The 15,639-nt window shown below is 53.6% G+C and overlaps 1 protein-coding gene across 2 annotated transcripts in view; it reads right to left on the reverse strand.

Annotated features, from left to right (window-relative positions):
• The window catches only part of PXYLP1 (2-phosphoxylose phosphatase 1), a 69,478-nt gene that overhangs the window by 31,169 nt on the left and 22,670 nt on the right, over window positions 1-15,639 (reverse strand). For both annotated transcript variants that reach the window (XM_062213992.1, XM_062214002.1), the window contains exon 2: window positions 6,435-6,566. In XM_062213992.1, coding sequence (XP_062069976.1) covers window positions 6,435-6,513 — 79 coding nt within the window. In that variant the 5' untranslated portion in view covers window positions 6,514-6,566. The remainder of the gene's footprint in view (window positions 1-6,434; window positions 6,567-15,639) is intronic.

Below are 15,639 nucleotides of genomic sequence, written 5' to 3' on the forward strand. Positions count from 1 at the left end.
CTCCGCCAGTCGGCGTGTCAGCTGGGGCCCTCTCTTCTTCTCCCATCTACACCACTGGGTCCACAGGCTGGAGCCGCCAGGGCCTCGGCAGGCAGCGTATGGGGCTCAAGGAGAGCAAGCGCTCCCCGCCCAGGGGCCAGCCCCACAAAGCTGCTCCTCCGTTCTTGCCAGTGCCAACAAGCAACCTCTTGGGCCACAGAGAGTGCGATGTTTTTAAGAGGGGCTCCAGTTTATGTGAATTGCTTAGTTTTAAAACATCAGCAAATAAACATTAACATCTTCAAACACTGGTTGGGCCAAACAAAACAAGCTCTCGGGTTGTCGATCTAGGGCAGCTTCCACATGCATCAGGGGCACCTGGTCCTCCTAAGCCAGGGCCGCATGGACAGCGAATGTGAAGTGTCCAAACCTGGGGGTCCCTTCCAGGTCTCAGAGCCTGAGATCTAAACTGTACCCATGCAGCCCTCAGATACCACCAGTGGCCCCTCGTACCTCCCCTGCCCACTCATCCAACCCTTACCCATCCCCTGGCTCCATCCCCAGCCCTAGCTTGTCCTGCTGCCTGGCCTGGCCCATCCCTGCCTCTTCTTGCTCTGAGCACTGTCCTTGGCCTCCCTGTGCAGGCCCAGGGAGCCACCGGCCCCAGCTGGTTGAGCTGGTCTGTGTTTTGGGCCTTTCCTTCAGCCTTTGGCATGCTTAGCCCAGATGGAGATGGGACTTTTATGTGACCAAATGCGTGGACCAATGCAGCATCTGCCAACCACTCCAGCGAGGCTCCCGGGTGTCACAACAGAGTCTCCTGCTTCCCTCCTGGTGGCCCTGGTCCCGTCACACCACCTAGTGAGCCACCAGGTACCACTGCACCACCATGCCACTTCCCAGCTTTGCTTCTTCCCTCAGGGTGGATGCCTCCATCCAGGCCACCCTCAACCTCCCCCTCCCGCCATGTCATCTCGCAGCGGCCTCAGCCCAGGGAGTTCTGAGGTTCTGTGACACTATGCTCACCCTCCGGGTGCTTGTTCACAATGCAGAATTTGGGGTTCTACTTCCACTAGGATTCTGACTGTGCAGGGAAGGGCTCCCCACCATGGGGCCGGCGTTGTGGCATAGCAGGTTTAGCCACTACCTGAGTTGCTGGCATCCTATATGAGTGCTGGTTTGAGTCCTGCCTGCTCCACTTCTGATCCAGTTCCCTGCTAATGCACCTGGGAAGGCAGCAGAGGATGGCCTAAGTGCCTGGACTCCTGCCATTTACATTGGAGACCCAGATAGAGCTCCTGGATCCTGGTCAGCCTGGCCCAGCCCTGACGTGATGCAGTCATTTGGGGAGTGAATCGGTGGATAGAGGATCCCTGTATGTCTCTCCCCCTCTCTAACTCTGCCTTTCAAATAAAACAAAATTAATCTTAAACATAAAAAAAGCTCCCCAGGCAATTCTGATCAAGGTGCTCAAGAAACCAGACTGGACAGTGCAAAGCTGATGCTGCCTTCCCCGCCATGGGGGTTCCTATGGGGTTCCTAAGGTGGGGCTGGGAGGTGGCTAGCCTGGCTCTGCTCTCTCTCACTCCGCCTTTGCATACCAGCTGCTCCTGCCTGGCCAATGCCTCCTCTCTCCCTCAAGGGTGAACTCAGATGCCGTTTCCTTTGGGAAATCTGCCCTGCCTCCCCAGCTGGCTCGGGTTCTTGTCCTGCCTTTCCACACTGCCCTGAAATAAATTATCGCTGATTTGATTTAACAAGCGCCATGGGGTGATGACCATGCATTAGGCCGTTTTATAACCATTAGCTCACAGAATCCTTTATCCGCATTATGAGACAGGAACCATCATGACACCCATTTTACAGATGAGTAAAGTGAGGCATGAGGCATGGAGGGGGTAAATAACTTGCCCGAGGTCCCCAAAGCTGCTAAGTGACAGGGCAAGGATGTACTCCAGGAGCGTGGATCCGGAGTCCACACTGGACTGTGCTGCCGGCCCACGGTGCGCACTGTCGCCTCTCACCTGTCCTAGCACCTGCGCCTTGTATTCCAAGTGTTTGCTGATGATGCTCCACTGGACAGAGAGCTTCCTGGGGCCTAGGGGAGCCCAGGGCCTGGGTGCAATCTCAGGGAACATTTGCTAAAGAACAAAGCTCTGTGTCTTCTCAGGACTGCATCAAGAAAGAAAGCTAACATGAGTTGAAACTTCAAACCTCAGAGTTCTGAGGGACTGTAAGTGGGACTTGGGGCCCAACAAGCTCCCCAGTGTTCTGCCCTTCAGAAGGTGACCCTGACTCTCCTGAGCTTGCACACTCCTCCTGCTGCACCTCTGCACGGCCCTGCCTCTGAGGAAGCTGCACCCTACCACGAGCCCACGTGCCCACGTTCACCTGGGCCACACAGGTCAGGCCCGACGCCTCCCACAGGAGAGGGCTCTTCAGAGCTCGAAGGCAACCCTGGATTTCACATCCGCAGGTTAACTGTCCCCTCTCCTCCCCAGGGAGCCAACTCTCCCCTTCTGTCCATCTTGCACATTTCCCTTTGATCCTGCTCTGGCCAATGGGCTCCTGTCTGAGAGGGTGACCCCAGATACACTTTGGGCTCGGGGCCTGGCATTGTGGTACCTGGCCTGAAGCGCCGGCATTCCATATGGGCGCCGGTTCTAGTCCCGGCTGCTCCACTTCTGATCCAGCTCTCTGCTATGACCTGGGAAAGCAGTAGAAGATGGCCCGAGTCCTTGGGTGTCTGTGCCCATGTAGGAAACCCAGAAGAAGCTCCTGGCTCCTGGCTTCAGATCAGCACAGATACCTTGGGCTCAATAGACATTAACCCCATCACAGCCAATGTACTCTGACATCAAACACAGCCATGCGTCTCAGGACAACATTTGGGTCCACAGGGGATGGTGGCTACAGCACCTAGGGTTGTGAGAGCACACGCTGTGATGTCCTCACAGCACCAAGATGCACCCCCCACTGCATTTCTCAGAATATATCTCTACTTGTAAGCGATGCGTGACCATAAATGGATGATGTGTTTCCAAAGCTCCCTTGCCCCCTCCCCAAATGGTGCCCATAACACAACCCTGGGCAGCCTTTTGGAACAGCAAAGGGCCCTGGATTCTGACGATGGTGTGTCATGATGGGACCCCATGCCGCTTTGCTTATAGGGTTTACATTGGCGCAGCGTCCGTGAGGCAGGGGATTTCCTGTAAAGTCTGTTCTGGCACCAACCTGGCAGGCAACGATAATTAACTCCTACCTCCAGCAGGAACAGAGGCTTCCCCTAGCCGAGGATTTTTCCAAAAGTCTCCGTTCTCGCACCAGCTTTGCAAAGCAGCAATAAGTATCTCTATTTCACTGCTTGGTGGGGGAAGCTGGCGGTCAAACCCCAAGCTACCTCTCCAGAGCCCGCGCGCCCCTGCCACGCCGCCATCCGGGGAACTAGGGTTGGAACGTGGCGAGATGGGCACAAAGTCAGCACGGAGGTGATGCTGGGTCACAGCGGGAACGGGGACGGTCACAAACCAGCAGATGCGGCGGCCCTGCAGCTAAGGATTCCTGAGGACGCCTCCCATTCGAGAACTCGTTTTTCTACTTGCATGGATTTGAACTGCAGTAACCAAGGGTCCTTATGCCTTAGTTGCTCCACTCTACAACTCAAGCACCAGGGATTTCAGCGTGTCCCGGTTTCTAAACTTGGAAACAGTAAGGACTGGGACACGGGAAACAAATGCTTTCTGTTAAGGGTGACTAGCATCTAGCAAGTCGTTCATGCCATTCGAGAAACATGAGCAAGAGCTCGATGTTTGCTGTGCCCCTTCCCTGCCGCCTCCACTCCGCCATGTAGAACTGTCCCAAACACCTAGGCACTTAATAAACATACGAGTGTTCATCAGGCACGCCCTGTTTCCAGAAAAAGAAGCGCTCATTTACGTTAGAAGAATCTGGGTCGTAGCTTTCTCCTATTCTACACATCAGAAAAAGAAACTGATCAATGAGACAAAATAAAATACAGAATTATCTCAGAAAACAAACCTAGATTGTTTACTTGAAGTACAAAAAATAAATAAATAAAAACCCAAGTTATATGTCACGGCCTCAAACTCATTTATAAGCGCTAATGTGGTACCTAAAAATCTAGTGAAAAGAAATAGAAAAGAAAAAAGTCCATATATTTCAGGCTAAGAATCAAAACATAACAGCTACTTACGCGTATAAACCTCGTGTTATGAATCAGTAACAAGCAACCAGCAAAGCGAGGAAATCAATGTGAGGACGAAACTTCATTGCCACGACATTGGGGAAACTGCAAAGTTACGACTTACCGAGAAGTAGAAAAGCAGTGAGGACGTCCATTTCTGCCTCCTTCCCAACTCCAACGTGTCCAAGAATAAAGTGCTCACACCCAGCCAGGCTAATTTAAAAATTTTCCCTTAAAAAAAGTATGGCTGCAAATTGGCTCTCCTCAAACAGAAGGCACTTTCAGAGGAGTTATATAAGCAAAGCACACAGGCCAATTCAGTGACGCGGAGCCCAGCTCACGCAAGAGCGAGGCGGCTGGATGCGAGTGTAGCCCACACGCACGTCACCGAGAAAAAGCCAGGGTGGGGAGTGACGGCCCGCCGCGCCAGCCCACGCACGGAAAGTTTTCAACAAGCAACCGCTGAGAGCCCCATCGAGCTTTCTGGAAAGGATTCTTTTTTTACAGGTCATTAACCATCTGGATTTTTAAATTTCTTTTGCCCATTTGCTCTTGACCTCTCTTCCGATTCTGGAAGCATTAAAATGAGTACTCTGAATTCCCTGGACTCGGAGAAATGGCCTGTCACAAGCGCCAGATGGGTGTACGAGCACATGTCACACAATCGGAGGTGACCCCAGGAAACTGGCTGAAAGGCTCTCTGCAAACTGTGGGTCCCCAGTGCACGTAGGAACCCCACCCACTCAGCCACCTGCTCCACGTCATGACAGCAATGCCCCCTCCTCACTTAAGTGTCCTGGGTGGCGATGGTGCCCACCACTGGTCTCTCATCCCTCAGGGTAAGGGGACAAGGCAGAGAGAAGGCGAGTGACAGCAGAATCACAGCTCCCAGCATCGCAAAGGTGTTTCTGCAGCATCAAGTGCACAGCAACAGAGCATTTCGAACAGACACAGGTGCATGCGTGCAACAAACATTTATGAAATAACTGCTATGTGCTAGTGCTGGTTCCTGGGCTCTAGAGAGAACCAGGGCAAGGTTCCTGCTCTCAAAGAGCAGACAGACTCACAGAATAAAAAGACCTAAGAACTGAAAACGACAGTGTTACATGGTGAGGCGAACAAGTTCAGGGTGTCCTAATGGACAGCAAGGAAGCCGTGGGCTCTGGGGGCTCAGGCAAGGCTCCTGGAGAACAGGCAAGGACCAAAAGGGGACAGACGGGAGGGAGGTGAGGGGAGTGCTCCTGGGAGAGTAGGGGTGGGATCGGGCACAGAGATGAGGCTGGCACACACAGAGAGGCACTGGAGGGCAAGGGACCACCCAAGGGGACAGTAGGGCTGAGGCAATGTTGGAGGACACCACTCTTGGGCTCTTGGGGAAGCCACGGTGTGCAGAGACTGGGGCAGGGCTTGAGTACTGGGACCCCAGCCTGCAGACTGGCTTCGCTGGTGAGCTCTTGCCTTGGCACGTGGGATTTCCCATGCCACAGCCCCAGCTGCCCAGGGGGCCAAGTTAGACGCTGGCAACGCAATATCCTGCCCTGCTCCATCCAGCTCCCGCCCCACAGTTGACTGCACACAAACTCAGGCCTAAGCCTTGTGCTCCACGCAGTACGGCAGGGGGTGTCCAGCTGGGCTACTCCTGGGCAATCTGGACAAAGGATGTGAGAATCACCAGGCAATCTAAGAACCCGTGCAAAAGCCAAACACCTGTCACGAGGTACGGGCATCTGGTGTGGTGGCAAAGCTGCCACTTGGGAAGCCATGTCCCATACCAGAGCACTTGGGTTTGAGTCCTGGCTCTGCTCCCAATTCCAGCTTCCTGTTAACGCAGTCCCTGGGAGGCACAGTGATGGCTCAAGGAACTGGGTTCCCATCACCCAGGTGGGAGACCTGGATTGAGTTCCTGGTTTTTGGCTACAGCATGGCCCAGCCCTGGCCACTGCAGGCATTTGGGGAATGAAACTGTGGATGGAAGATCTCTCTCTCAAATAAACAAATTTTAAAAAATAAATAAATACCAACCTGTCGTGTGCCAGCAGAGCACAAGCCAAGCACTGTTCAGTGGTTTAGGATTCCAGCTTGCAACCATTTACCACCAACATTTACCACCAACAACAGAAAGACTCTGTTGTCTTAAACCCCATTGTTCATTTGAAAACCAAAGGCTTTGGGGCCCCTGGCTCCCCAGCAGTTCAGGCCCCGGCCCTCCCTCTCCCCCCACGCCCCGCCCGCCAGGGCCAGCCCTACTCACAGAACTGCAGGCTGAGGCTCACAAAGACCAGCAGCGCAGCCAGGGCCAGCAGCAGCAAGAAGCGGTTGCGGAAAAGCATTATTATTTCTTGTATTTTCCCGTCATGGTTTCACCTCGAATGGGGAGCGTGTCCTGGGGAAAGAGCAGAGGCAACAAACGAGCGTTCAGAGGTGGGAAACCCACGTTTGTCAACCGAAAATAATCCAATTAGCCCAGACTAATTGGCCCAGGGACCCGGGAGCCCTTGCTGGAGAACAATGGCACAGTCTATGCGTCAGTCTCTGACCCCCAAATCAGCCCGAGCAAGAACGCCCCCTTCCAGTTCACAGGAAACGGTTCATGAATGCTTCGTTTCTTTGACATCCACAGAACGAGATATCTTAAGAGACATGACCTTTCCAAAGAAAAAAAAAGTACGGACGTCTGTCCAACACGCACCCGGTACCCAACAGCAAAGCCTCCGCGTGCACCAGCTCACCTCTGATGACCTCCAACCTTTCAAGCTGCGACCTCATCTGATGAACCTCTGCCTAAGATGACCTTGTTCGTCGTCGTCATGAACCTGAACCTCAAGCACTGCACTGTGCCCCGCACGAATGCTTTCAGGGACGGCAGCGGCGTGCAAGGGGATTTGCTTCCAGGCCCACTGCCCATCCACTGCTGACAGGTCTCCCTCCTCCTGCACCACGGGGTTTATTTCGGATGCATGCACCTGTCTTCCTGCAGCCCCACCTCACCCATTCTCATTTCCTCCAAGCACAGCAGAACTGTGCAAGGAAAAACAATGCAGAATGAGGTCCTCAGTGTCTCCTCTGTGAAAAAGTGAATTCCATTATGGGTGTTATCCTAGCTGCCTAAGAGACCAAGTTTATTTCCCAGCTCTTACTGGGGGCTTAAAATAGAACTTGAAAATCAGTCTTTTTACAAAAGGTTTCATAATATTTTAACAGTAACTTTTCTCTCTTTTTTTTTTTAAAAGAGTTATTGTTTTATTTATACAGAGAGAGGAGGGAAAGATAGAGAGATCTTTCATCCATTGGTTCGCTCCCAAAATGGCCACAGTGGCCAGGGCCGGGCCAGGAGCCAGGAGGCTCATGTGGATCTCCCGCTTGGGAACAGGGGCCCGAGGACTCAGGCCATCTTCTGCTGCTTTCCCAAGTGCATTAGCAGAGAGCTGGATCAGAAGCAGGGCAGATGGAACTCAGACTGGAGCCCATATCACAGGCTAGCATGGCAGGCGGCAGCTTAACCCATTACACCACAACGCTGGCCCTAGTAGTAATTTCAAACCTATATCTTTTCCTGCTTCAAATAGGAGTCTATGTCAAAAAGTTCATGGAAAATGGAATTAAAAGGTAACTTTAATTTGGGGGCAAAAAAACAAAACAAAACATGGAATCTGTACACATATTTTTCAGAATATCCATTTCCATCAACTTTTGGAAGGTCCCTTCACCACTCTCCATTGGATCCCTGCTAGACAAAATCAGACAAAAGCTCATCTGCTACAGGGGTGAGGGCTGCAGAACTCGGCAGATGCACAGATGCCACTGAACTGCACACCTGGGCTGAGCTGACAGGTGAAGTGCAGCTCACAGCTCAACAGCTGTTCTACTTAGAAGCCTGCGCATCGGCTCCTCATGGAGCAGCAGCCAGAGCCCAGTGTGCAGGGGCCCTGCAGGGGAGTTCCACTCCTTGCAGGGACCTGTCAGCCTTTCTATGGAAAGAAAACGCTTGCTAAAACACTGACACTTGCCCTTTGCAACTGCGCCTGGAGGTCCGGCACCTGGTATCTCTTAATTAACAGGTGTCAATGTTATACTTCCAAATGAGCACAGCTTCTGTCCCTGGAGTCACCGCCTCACACCAGGGGCTAGTGCCTCTGGGTCACAGGATGATCTGCCTCTCCTCCTGGGGACCCTCCCTCCAAGGCTGGGGCTGGGGTGGGGAGAATTACAAGTCTCCAAGCTCCCTGGCATTTCTGACTTTAAAACAAAAAATACCTGGTGAACTGTGCTCTTAACTTAATGTATTTAGGACCCCCAAATAAAGGTTTTCTGTTTCTGAAATTTGAGCTCCCCTTAGCCAGCATCCCACCCACATAACGGCTCAGCAGGACCTGGACTGGGTGAGGGGGCCAAGGCTAGGACATCTGTCTTGAACCACCGTGGAGGTCAAGGCCTCAGTACAGACCCAGGATGAAGGCTTGGCCAAGGTGGTGCAGGTGTGTCCTCCAGTCCCCACAAAGACAGTGATTCCTTGATGTTACAGAATCCCAATCCCAGACACGACACCATCAAGCCCAGCAGGTTCTGTGCCCCAATCTGGCCTGGAGGGTTCCTCGCCTCTGGGTTCAACAGAACACCAAAGGAAAACCACCTCGGTCAAATCTAGCTGCTCTGCCCTCCTCCCTGTGTGGGCTTTACTGCCTGGCTGAGCTCCCTGGTCTGGGAACATGGCAACAACAACACTAACTTCCAAACGCTGGCCACTATGTTTCCAGGACATGCTCTGGGCGGGCGGGTGGAGTATCAGCGCTCTCCCTGCTGCCTTCCCATCCCAGGTGCGAGCCCCTTGGCAGTCTTGCTAGGAGGCCTCCAGTCTTCACACTGCTTTAACCCATCACTCACAAGCACAGTGCGGGCCGCTTCTCTGGGCTCCCCGCATCATCCCTGCAGGGTAGGCACGTGCATTTCCAATACACAGAGAGAAAGCCCAAAATCGAGGGCATGAGGCTACTGAGTAGTGGTGCCGGGATACAGAGTGAGACTTTCACACAGGCCTCTGGCCCAGCCTGGAGGCTGCCACTTGGGATGCCTGCACCCCACATCTGAGTATCTGGGTTTCAGTCCCGGCCCTGCTTCTGCTCCGAGCTTCCTGCTAATGCTCATCCCATGAGGCATCGGAGATGGCCCACGTCCTTGGGTCCCTGCCACCTACATGGGAGATCCAGATGGATCTGCTGATTCACTCCCCAAATGTCCACAACAGCCATGGCTGGGCCAGCCTGAAGCCAGGAGCCAGGAATTCCGTCCGACTCTCCTATGTGGGTGGCAGAGACCCAAGTACTTGAGCCATCACCGGCTGCCTCTCGAGGTACACATTAGCAGGAAGCTGGAGAAGAGGAGCTGGGACTCAGCCCAGGCACTCTGATATGGGATGTGGGCCCTCAACCTCCTGCGCCAAACGCTCATCCTACAGTGATCGTTTTAATTTGGGGGTGGGGGGTGGGGGTGGAGAGAAGATCATGGAACAGGGAGCAGGTTCAGAGCAACCAGAACCTTTGTGGTGTCCCTGAACCCATCCCCAAAATACTTCACCCTTACAGTGACACCCTACCACCTCCTCAAAGTTAATGCCACCTCCTTAGTGTGAGCATCTTGTCCAGGTCCTGCTGGGAGATGGTCTCAGGGGAGGGGGTCCTTCCAGGTTCTGCTGTTCGGAGGCTCCTGTATCCCAGCTGCCTGAAGATGCTTTCTTTTGTGGGACCACAGCAGCAGCAAGGAACAGGGCAAGGGCGGATTAACCACGGTGTAGGGTTCCAGGTGCTACATGGAGATAACTGCTCCTTGGTGAGTGAGCTCTCTGGCTTCTGGCAGAGCAGATTCGTCACGGTGACAGCCCCCGAAATGTTAAGGCCTTTCCGTATCTGGTGCCTTAAGCAGTGCCCCACAATGACTCCTGGCAGCAGGGGGGGATGGGGGACAGACAGGTGGTTCGTGCCAATGGGACAGCAGCAAATGTGCTGTTAGCAGAGGCTTGACAGCGCCTTAGGCACTGGGGCTCATCCTCCTTTGCAACTTCTGCAACACTGAGACCATCCTGTGAGGAGGCCCGGCTCAGCTGCTGGAGAATGAGACCATGGGAAGCCAAGACAAGCAGTCCCTGCTAAGGCCCTCTTCAAACAGCCAGCCTGCCCCAGTCAGCACTCAGGCCAGTGAGGCCATCCCCGAGCACGCAGCTCCGACCATGCCACAGTGATGGTGGGCAGCCATCAGTGAGAGTCCACCTGGCTAAAGACTGTATCCACAGACCCACAGGCAAATACTGTGCAGTTTTGTGCTTTTTTAAAAAAAGACTTATTTATTTGAAAGGCAGAGCAACAGGGAGAACAAGACACAGATGCATTGCTCTTCTATCCACTGGTTCACTCCCCAAATGGCTGTGATGGCTGAGGCTTCACCAGGCCCATCTGGGTCTCCCACATGTGTGTAGGATCCCGGGTACTTGGACCATCTTCTGCTGTCTTCCCAGGAGCATGAGCAGGAAGCTGGATCAGAAGCAGAGCAGCCGGGACTCAAACCACTCTTTGTATGGGATGCTGCACCCCAATGCTGGCCTGTATAGTACTGTTTTAAGACAATAAACTTAGAGAACTCAATAAAAGCAAATGCTACCTGATACAAGAAAGAGGAACTGACTTGTATCTTTACCAAGAAATTCTAAGCCAGGATCTATAGTTTCTTGTGCTCATCTCAGGCACCACACGCCAAGCCCCACCTCATCTACATACTTTAATGTGCCAAGTGCTGTTTGGGAAAGGGCTATATTTAGCTCTACATGTAAAACACTGACGATACACTGAGTTAACCAGATGGCTGGGACCATGCCACTGCCTCACTGCTTCTAGTCTTTGGACTACTAGCTTTCTATCTGTCGCTTTTCCTTAGGGGAAGGCGGGCTCTCGGGGTCTCCGCGCCCTCCGCCCTCAGACTCTCCTCTGCCTCCGCCCTCGGACTCTCCTCTGCCAGCCTCCAGCCCTGGCAGAGCCCCATTGTCTCCATCTTTGCCAGGGAGCAGGCTGGTGAGCACACAGCACAGCCCCAGGGTGTGCACACGACCTGGCCGGAGAGGCACAAGCTCTGGGATAAACACACTGTAGCCCATTCTACTAGAAAGCTCGGAGAGGAAGGTCCTGCTTTGTTCTCAAGTTTTTACTTTATGTTTTCCTAAATGGCTAAATCAGCATGATACAATCCAAAATTCACGTGCATTTGAAGCAGACTGTATCTGCAGCTAGCGCTAGGACCCCAAAGGGGTGGGGGGTGTGTGAGTGCGCCTGTGTGTGTGTCCAGTGAGGGAAGCAGAGGGCCCGGCTCCACAGCTGTGGGTGTTTCTTCACTGTGGATGCTTCTCCAGTGGGAGGGGCTGGGAGGGAGAAGGTTCCAGAGACTGGCAGATCTGTGCTCTGCTGTGTATTCTCTATGTACCCTCCCAGCAACGGGCTGACTTCACTGCTCTGAGCTGCAGGATCCTGCTTTTTAAGTAAGACCGGGGATAAGAGGAGGGAAGGGCAAGTGGCAGTGAGGGCCAGGTACCCCTAGAGGCGGCGCACAGAGCAGGCCCCCTGTGCCATTATCTAAATGCACAGGCACACTCTTCCCTTGCGCTCCATGCCCGGGCTCCCTTTCCAAGTGCTGGCCACTGGCCACCTCCCTGCTCGCCGGCCCCATCCCCATGTGCCAGGGCAGGCGGCCACGTCTGCAGCCACGTTTACGGCTCCCCCACCACAGCAGGCCTTCCTTCCTTAGGGCTGACTCAGCTGCTTCGTGCCCGCCTCGCCTTGTTTTCCAGCCTGGACCGTGTGCCTCGGCTCCCGTTGGGCCGCGGAGCCTCACCCCAGGAAGGTGACCACTACCCGCCAACCGGCTTCTGGTGGCTCTGGGGTCCCTTCTGCTGTCTCAGTTCCCTTTCCCCTCTCCCATCCCCAGCCAGGAGACTCACGCAGCCCTGCACACAACCCTTGGGTTCCTTTCTCTGCCATCTTCCCGCATTTCCCTCCACAGGGACTCTATGCTTAGCCCTTGGGGGCCACCATGGTGCCTCTCCACACCTGTCACACTTACCCAGGTCATGCCACGTGACAGCCAGGGCTCCAGGCCTGGGGCTGAACTCCCCCAGTCTGCTCCCAACCAGCCCAGAGAGCCAAATCCACGAGGAGACTTAGTGCTACACCAGCAGGGAGGGGCACCCGGGGCCCGCAGCTCCCACACCGAATCCTCAAACATCTCTCAAGCCCCACCTCCTCCCGCGGCAAAGATGCTCTTGGCTCAATATGGCACCCCGACCAAATCCAATCCCCACAAACCCTCCCATGGAAACAACTGTTGTATGTCCAGGCTGAACGAAATGCAGTTCCCAGTCACCAGCTGGCTACTGGGCACGGCTCTCGTCCCCTGTGCTAAACCCACATGGTAAAAATACCTTAAACCCAGAAACAGAATTGCTACTTGGAATTTCTGATGAAACAGCAACAAGAAAAACAAACAGAAACTGGGGGAACTCACCGCAACTTTAGAACAAACCTGAATAGTAACAGAAAAGATTACAGAATATGATTTTGAAAATAGTTACTAGTTCCCATTACAATATGGTAAACACTCATTCTCAATGAAGAGGAAAAAGGCATTTTTAGAAGCTACTGTTCCACCACCAGAGATTTCTAGAGCCCAAGTTCTCAGCCTATTTTTCCTTGGCAGAGCTGGGAATATTACGACCAGACGCAGGCTCTGGTCTCATGGTTCTCCTCAAAGAGTACAGAACATAGGGTTTTATACACGGCCATGACTGCTTGAAAGAAAATGTGCATTCAATTATCTTTCATTTGTGCAGTTAAAATACCAGTGCCAGGAATAGAAAGATGGTATTAAGGAAAAGGCTTTCGACGTATGCTATCCTTGGATTTTTTGGGGGGGAACAGAGGTCGTAATCATTTTAGCCTAATTAAATAGAGCAGCACAGTGGAAACAAACCCTCAAGCCCACAATTTGGAACTAAATCTGGTCTGAGCCAGGGCAAAACCTGCATCTTAATAATCCTCTTCTCCAAGGTCACCTCCAGACAGAGTTTAATTGCAAAATCAAAGATGTGTGGCTAAGAATAAGCCAACCTTGAAGTCTGAGGAAGACGGACAGATTCCGGAGCCTCCTGGAATCCCCAGGCAATGGGCTGGGCACCCGGACAGAGGGGCTAATTTCCTAGCAGTCAGTCCTGGCCTAGGGTCTTTTATTCCACGTACAGTCGGGGTTCTAAAAGCTGAAACCTATTCCTTCACTCATTCACTCATTCATTTCGTTGATTCGAAAGAACACATTTTCTGAAGCCAGGAGGAGTCAGGCACCATTCAAAGTCGTAAGCACGTGTTTTTATCACCTTGAAACTCAGAACTGAAATGTACCAAAAACCATACAAGACCTAGGATTTGCTTTAAAATATCCTGGGCAAGGCAGGGGCGGGGTGGTTGGAGGCAGGCAAAGGTTGAGAGGGGTGGGCGAGCAGCGCTGGCAACACCTTGACGAGTGTGGGAGCCACGAAGGACTGGCTTTTTGAGGGTTTATTATGTGGCACGCTCTGCTTCTGTGCATGTCTGAAGTTAAGCTTTTTTTATAAAACAGTGAAAATAAATTCCTACGAAGGAATTTGGTGGATGAAGCAATGAGTCAGTGGATCCTTAGGCCACGTGAACCAGTGCTGTCGGGAGGAAGCGGGGAGTGTGGAGAGCAGGGACCACACCCAGGCTGGGATACAGCAGGTGGATTTCTTGGAAGAGGCAATGTTGGAACCGAGCGTGGAAGAGCAGATTGGAGTTGGCGCAAGTGTGACTATATTTGAGGAAGACAAAACAAAACCGAAGGGATGGTATGCAGTCAGCAGCTGGGGTTGGGCTGTTGTGAAAGAAGACGGACAGGGGTGGTGGGCTAGTCCATATGCCACCCAACATCGACAGGGCAGTGAACCACTGGCTCTGGGGAAAGCCAGATGGGTCCAGGGCCCTCGCCTTCTCAGGGGCTGTGCTTCCCAGAGGAGGGTTTGCCCATGGCCCAGCGCCAGCAGCAGGTAGGTAGGCTGCAAGGCTCCGGCTGCTTCTCCTAGGGCCAGTGCACCCACTGACCCCGATGAGCCTGTCAATGGGATCAAGGAACAGACAACATCCCCGCCGATCTGCACTCCCTGCTGGCGTCCCCTCTGGGCACAGGCTGAGCGGGAACCATCCACAGCTCGGGGCACTGCCAGCTGGAGGCACAGGCCCGCTCTGTGCACCAACCTTCATTTTCTGTTGGTTTTTGTTTTTGTTTTTGTTTTTTTTTGACAGGCAGAGTGGACAGTGAGAGAGAGACAGAGAGAAAGGTCTTCCTTTGCAGTTGGTTCACCCTCCAATGGCCGCCGTGGTAGGCGCACTGCGGCCGGCGCACCGCGCTGATCCGAAGCCAGGAGCCAGGTGCTTATCCTGGTCTCCCATGGGGTGCAGGGCACAAGGACTTGGGCCATCCTCCACTGCACTCCCTGGCCACAGCGGAGAGCAGGCCTGGAAGAGGGGCAACCGGGACAGGATCGGTGCCCCGACCGGGACTAGAACCAGGTGTGCCAGCGCCGCAAGGCGGAGGATTAGCCTAGTGAGCCGCGGCGCCAGCCCAACCTTCATTTTCTAGGGCTAGGTCTCCTTCAGGAACATCAGACAGGAGTGGACCCAGAGCCCACTCTGCCCCTCTCAGCAGGGACAACATCTGAAAAGATGCATAGGGCCGGCGCTGTGGTATAGCGGGTAAAGCCACCGCCTGCAGTGCCAGCATCCCCCAGTTCAAGTCCTGGCTGCTCCACTTTTGATCCAGCTCTCTGGGCTAGGAAAGCAGCAGAAGATGGCCCAAGTCCTTGGGCCCCTGCATCCGTGTAGGAGACCCAGAGGAAGCTCCTGGCTCCTGGCTTTGGATTGGCCCAGCTCTGGCTGTTGTGGCCACTTGAGGAGTGAACCAGTGGATGGAAGACCTTTCTCTCTCTCTCTGCCTCTCTGCAACTACCTTTCAAATAAATAAATAAATCTTAAAAAAAAAAAAAAAGGATGCAAAACAGCCACGTGTCTCCATCCCCTTTCACGCTGTGCACCCTGCCTCATGCTGCCACTCCCAGGTACCACCTTCACCTGAGGGCTCCTGGCCTGACCTGCAGCCTGAGCTCTGCCCTAGGGTACCGAGGGGGACAGAACCCACAGCACGGCCATGCCCAGATGTGATACCATGATCACAGCCACCTCCTGTCGCTGGGGGGACCAGAGACTGCTGTTGGTCACTGCTGCAGAAGTGGGGTGGTGCCAGTCAACACTTTCCCTGTTTCAGGACCTGCTGTGACCCCACTCCCAACCCCTGCCTCATTTGCCAGGCCTCCCACGACAGGTAGTTAGGTACTGGGTCTCGGAGTTTGGTTGGCTAAG

The sequence above is a fragment of the Lepus europaeus genome, chromosome 2 (assembly GCF_033115175.1).
Source record: "Lepus europaeus isolate LE1 chromosome 2, mLepTim1.pri, whole genome shotgun sequence".
NCBI classification, from domain to species: Eukaryota; Metazoa; Chordata; class Mammalia; order Lagomorpha; family Leporidae; genus Lepus; species Lepus europaeus.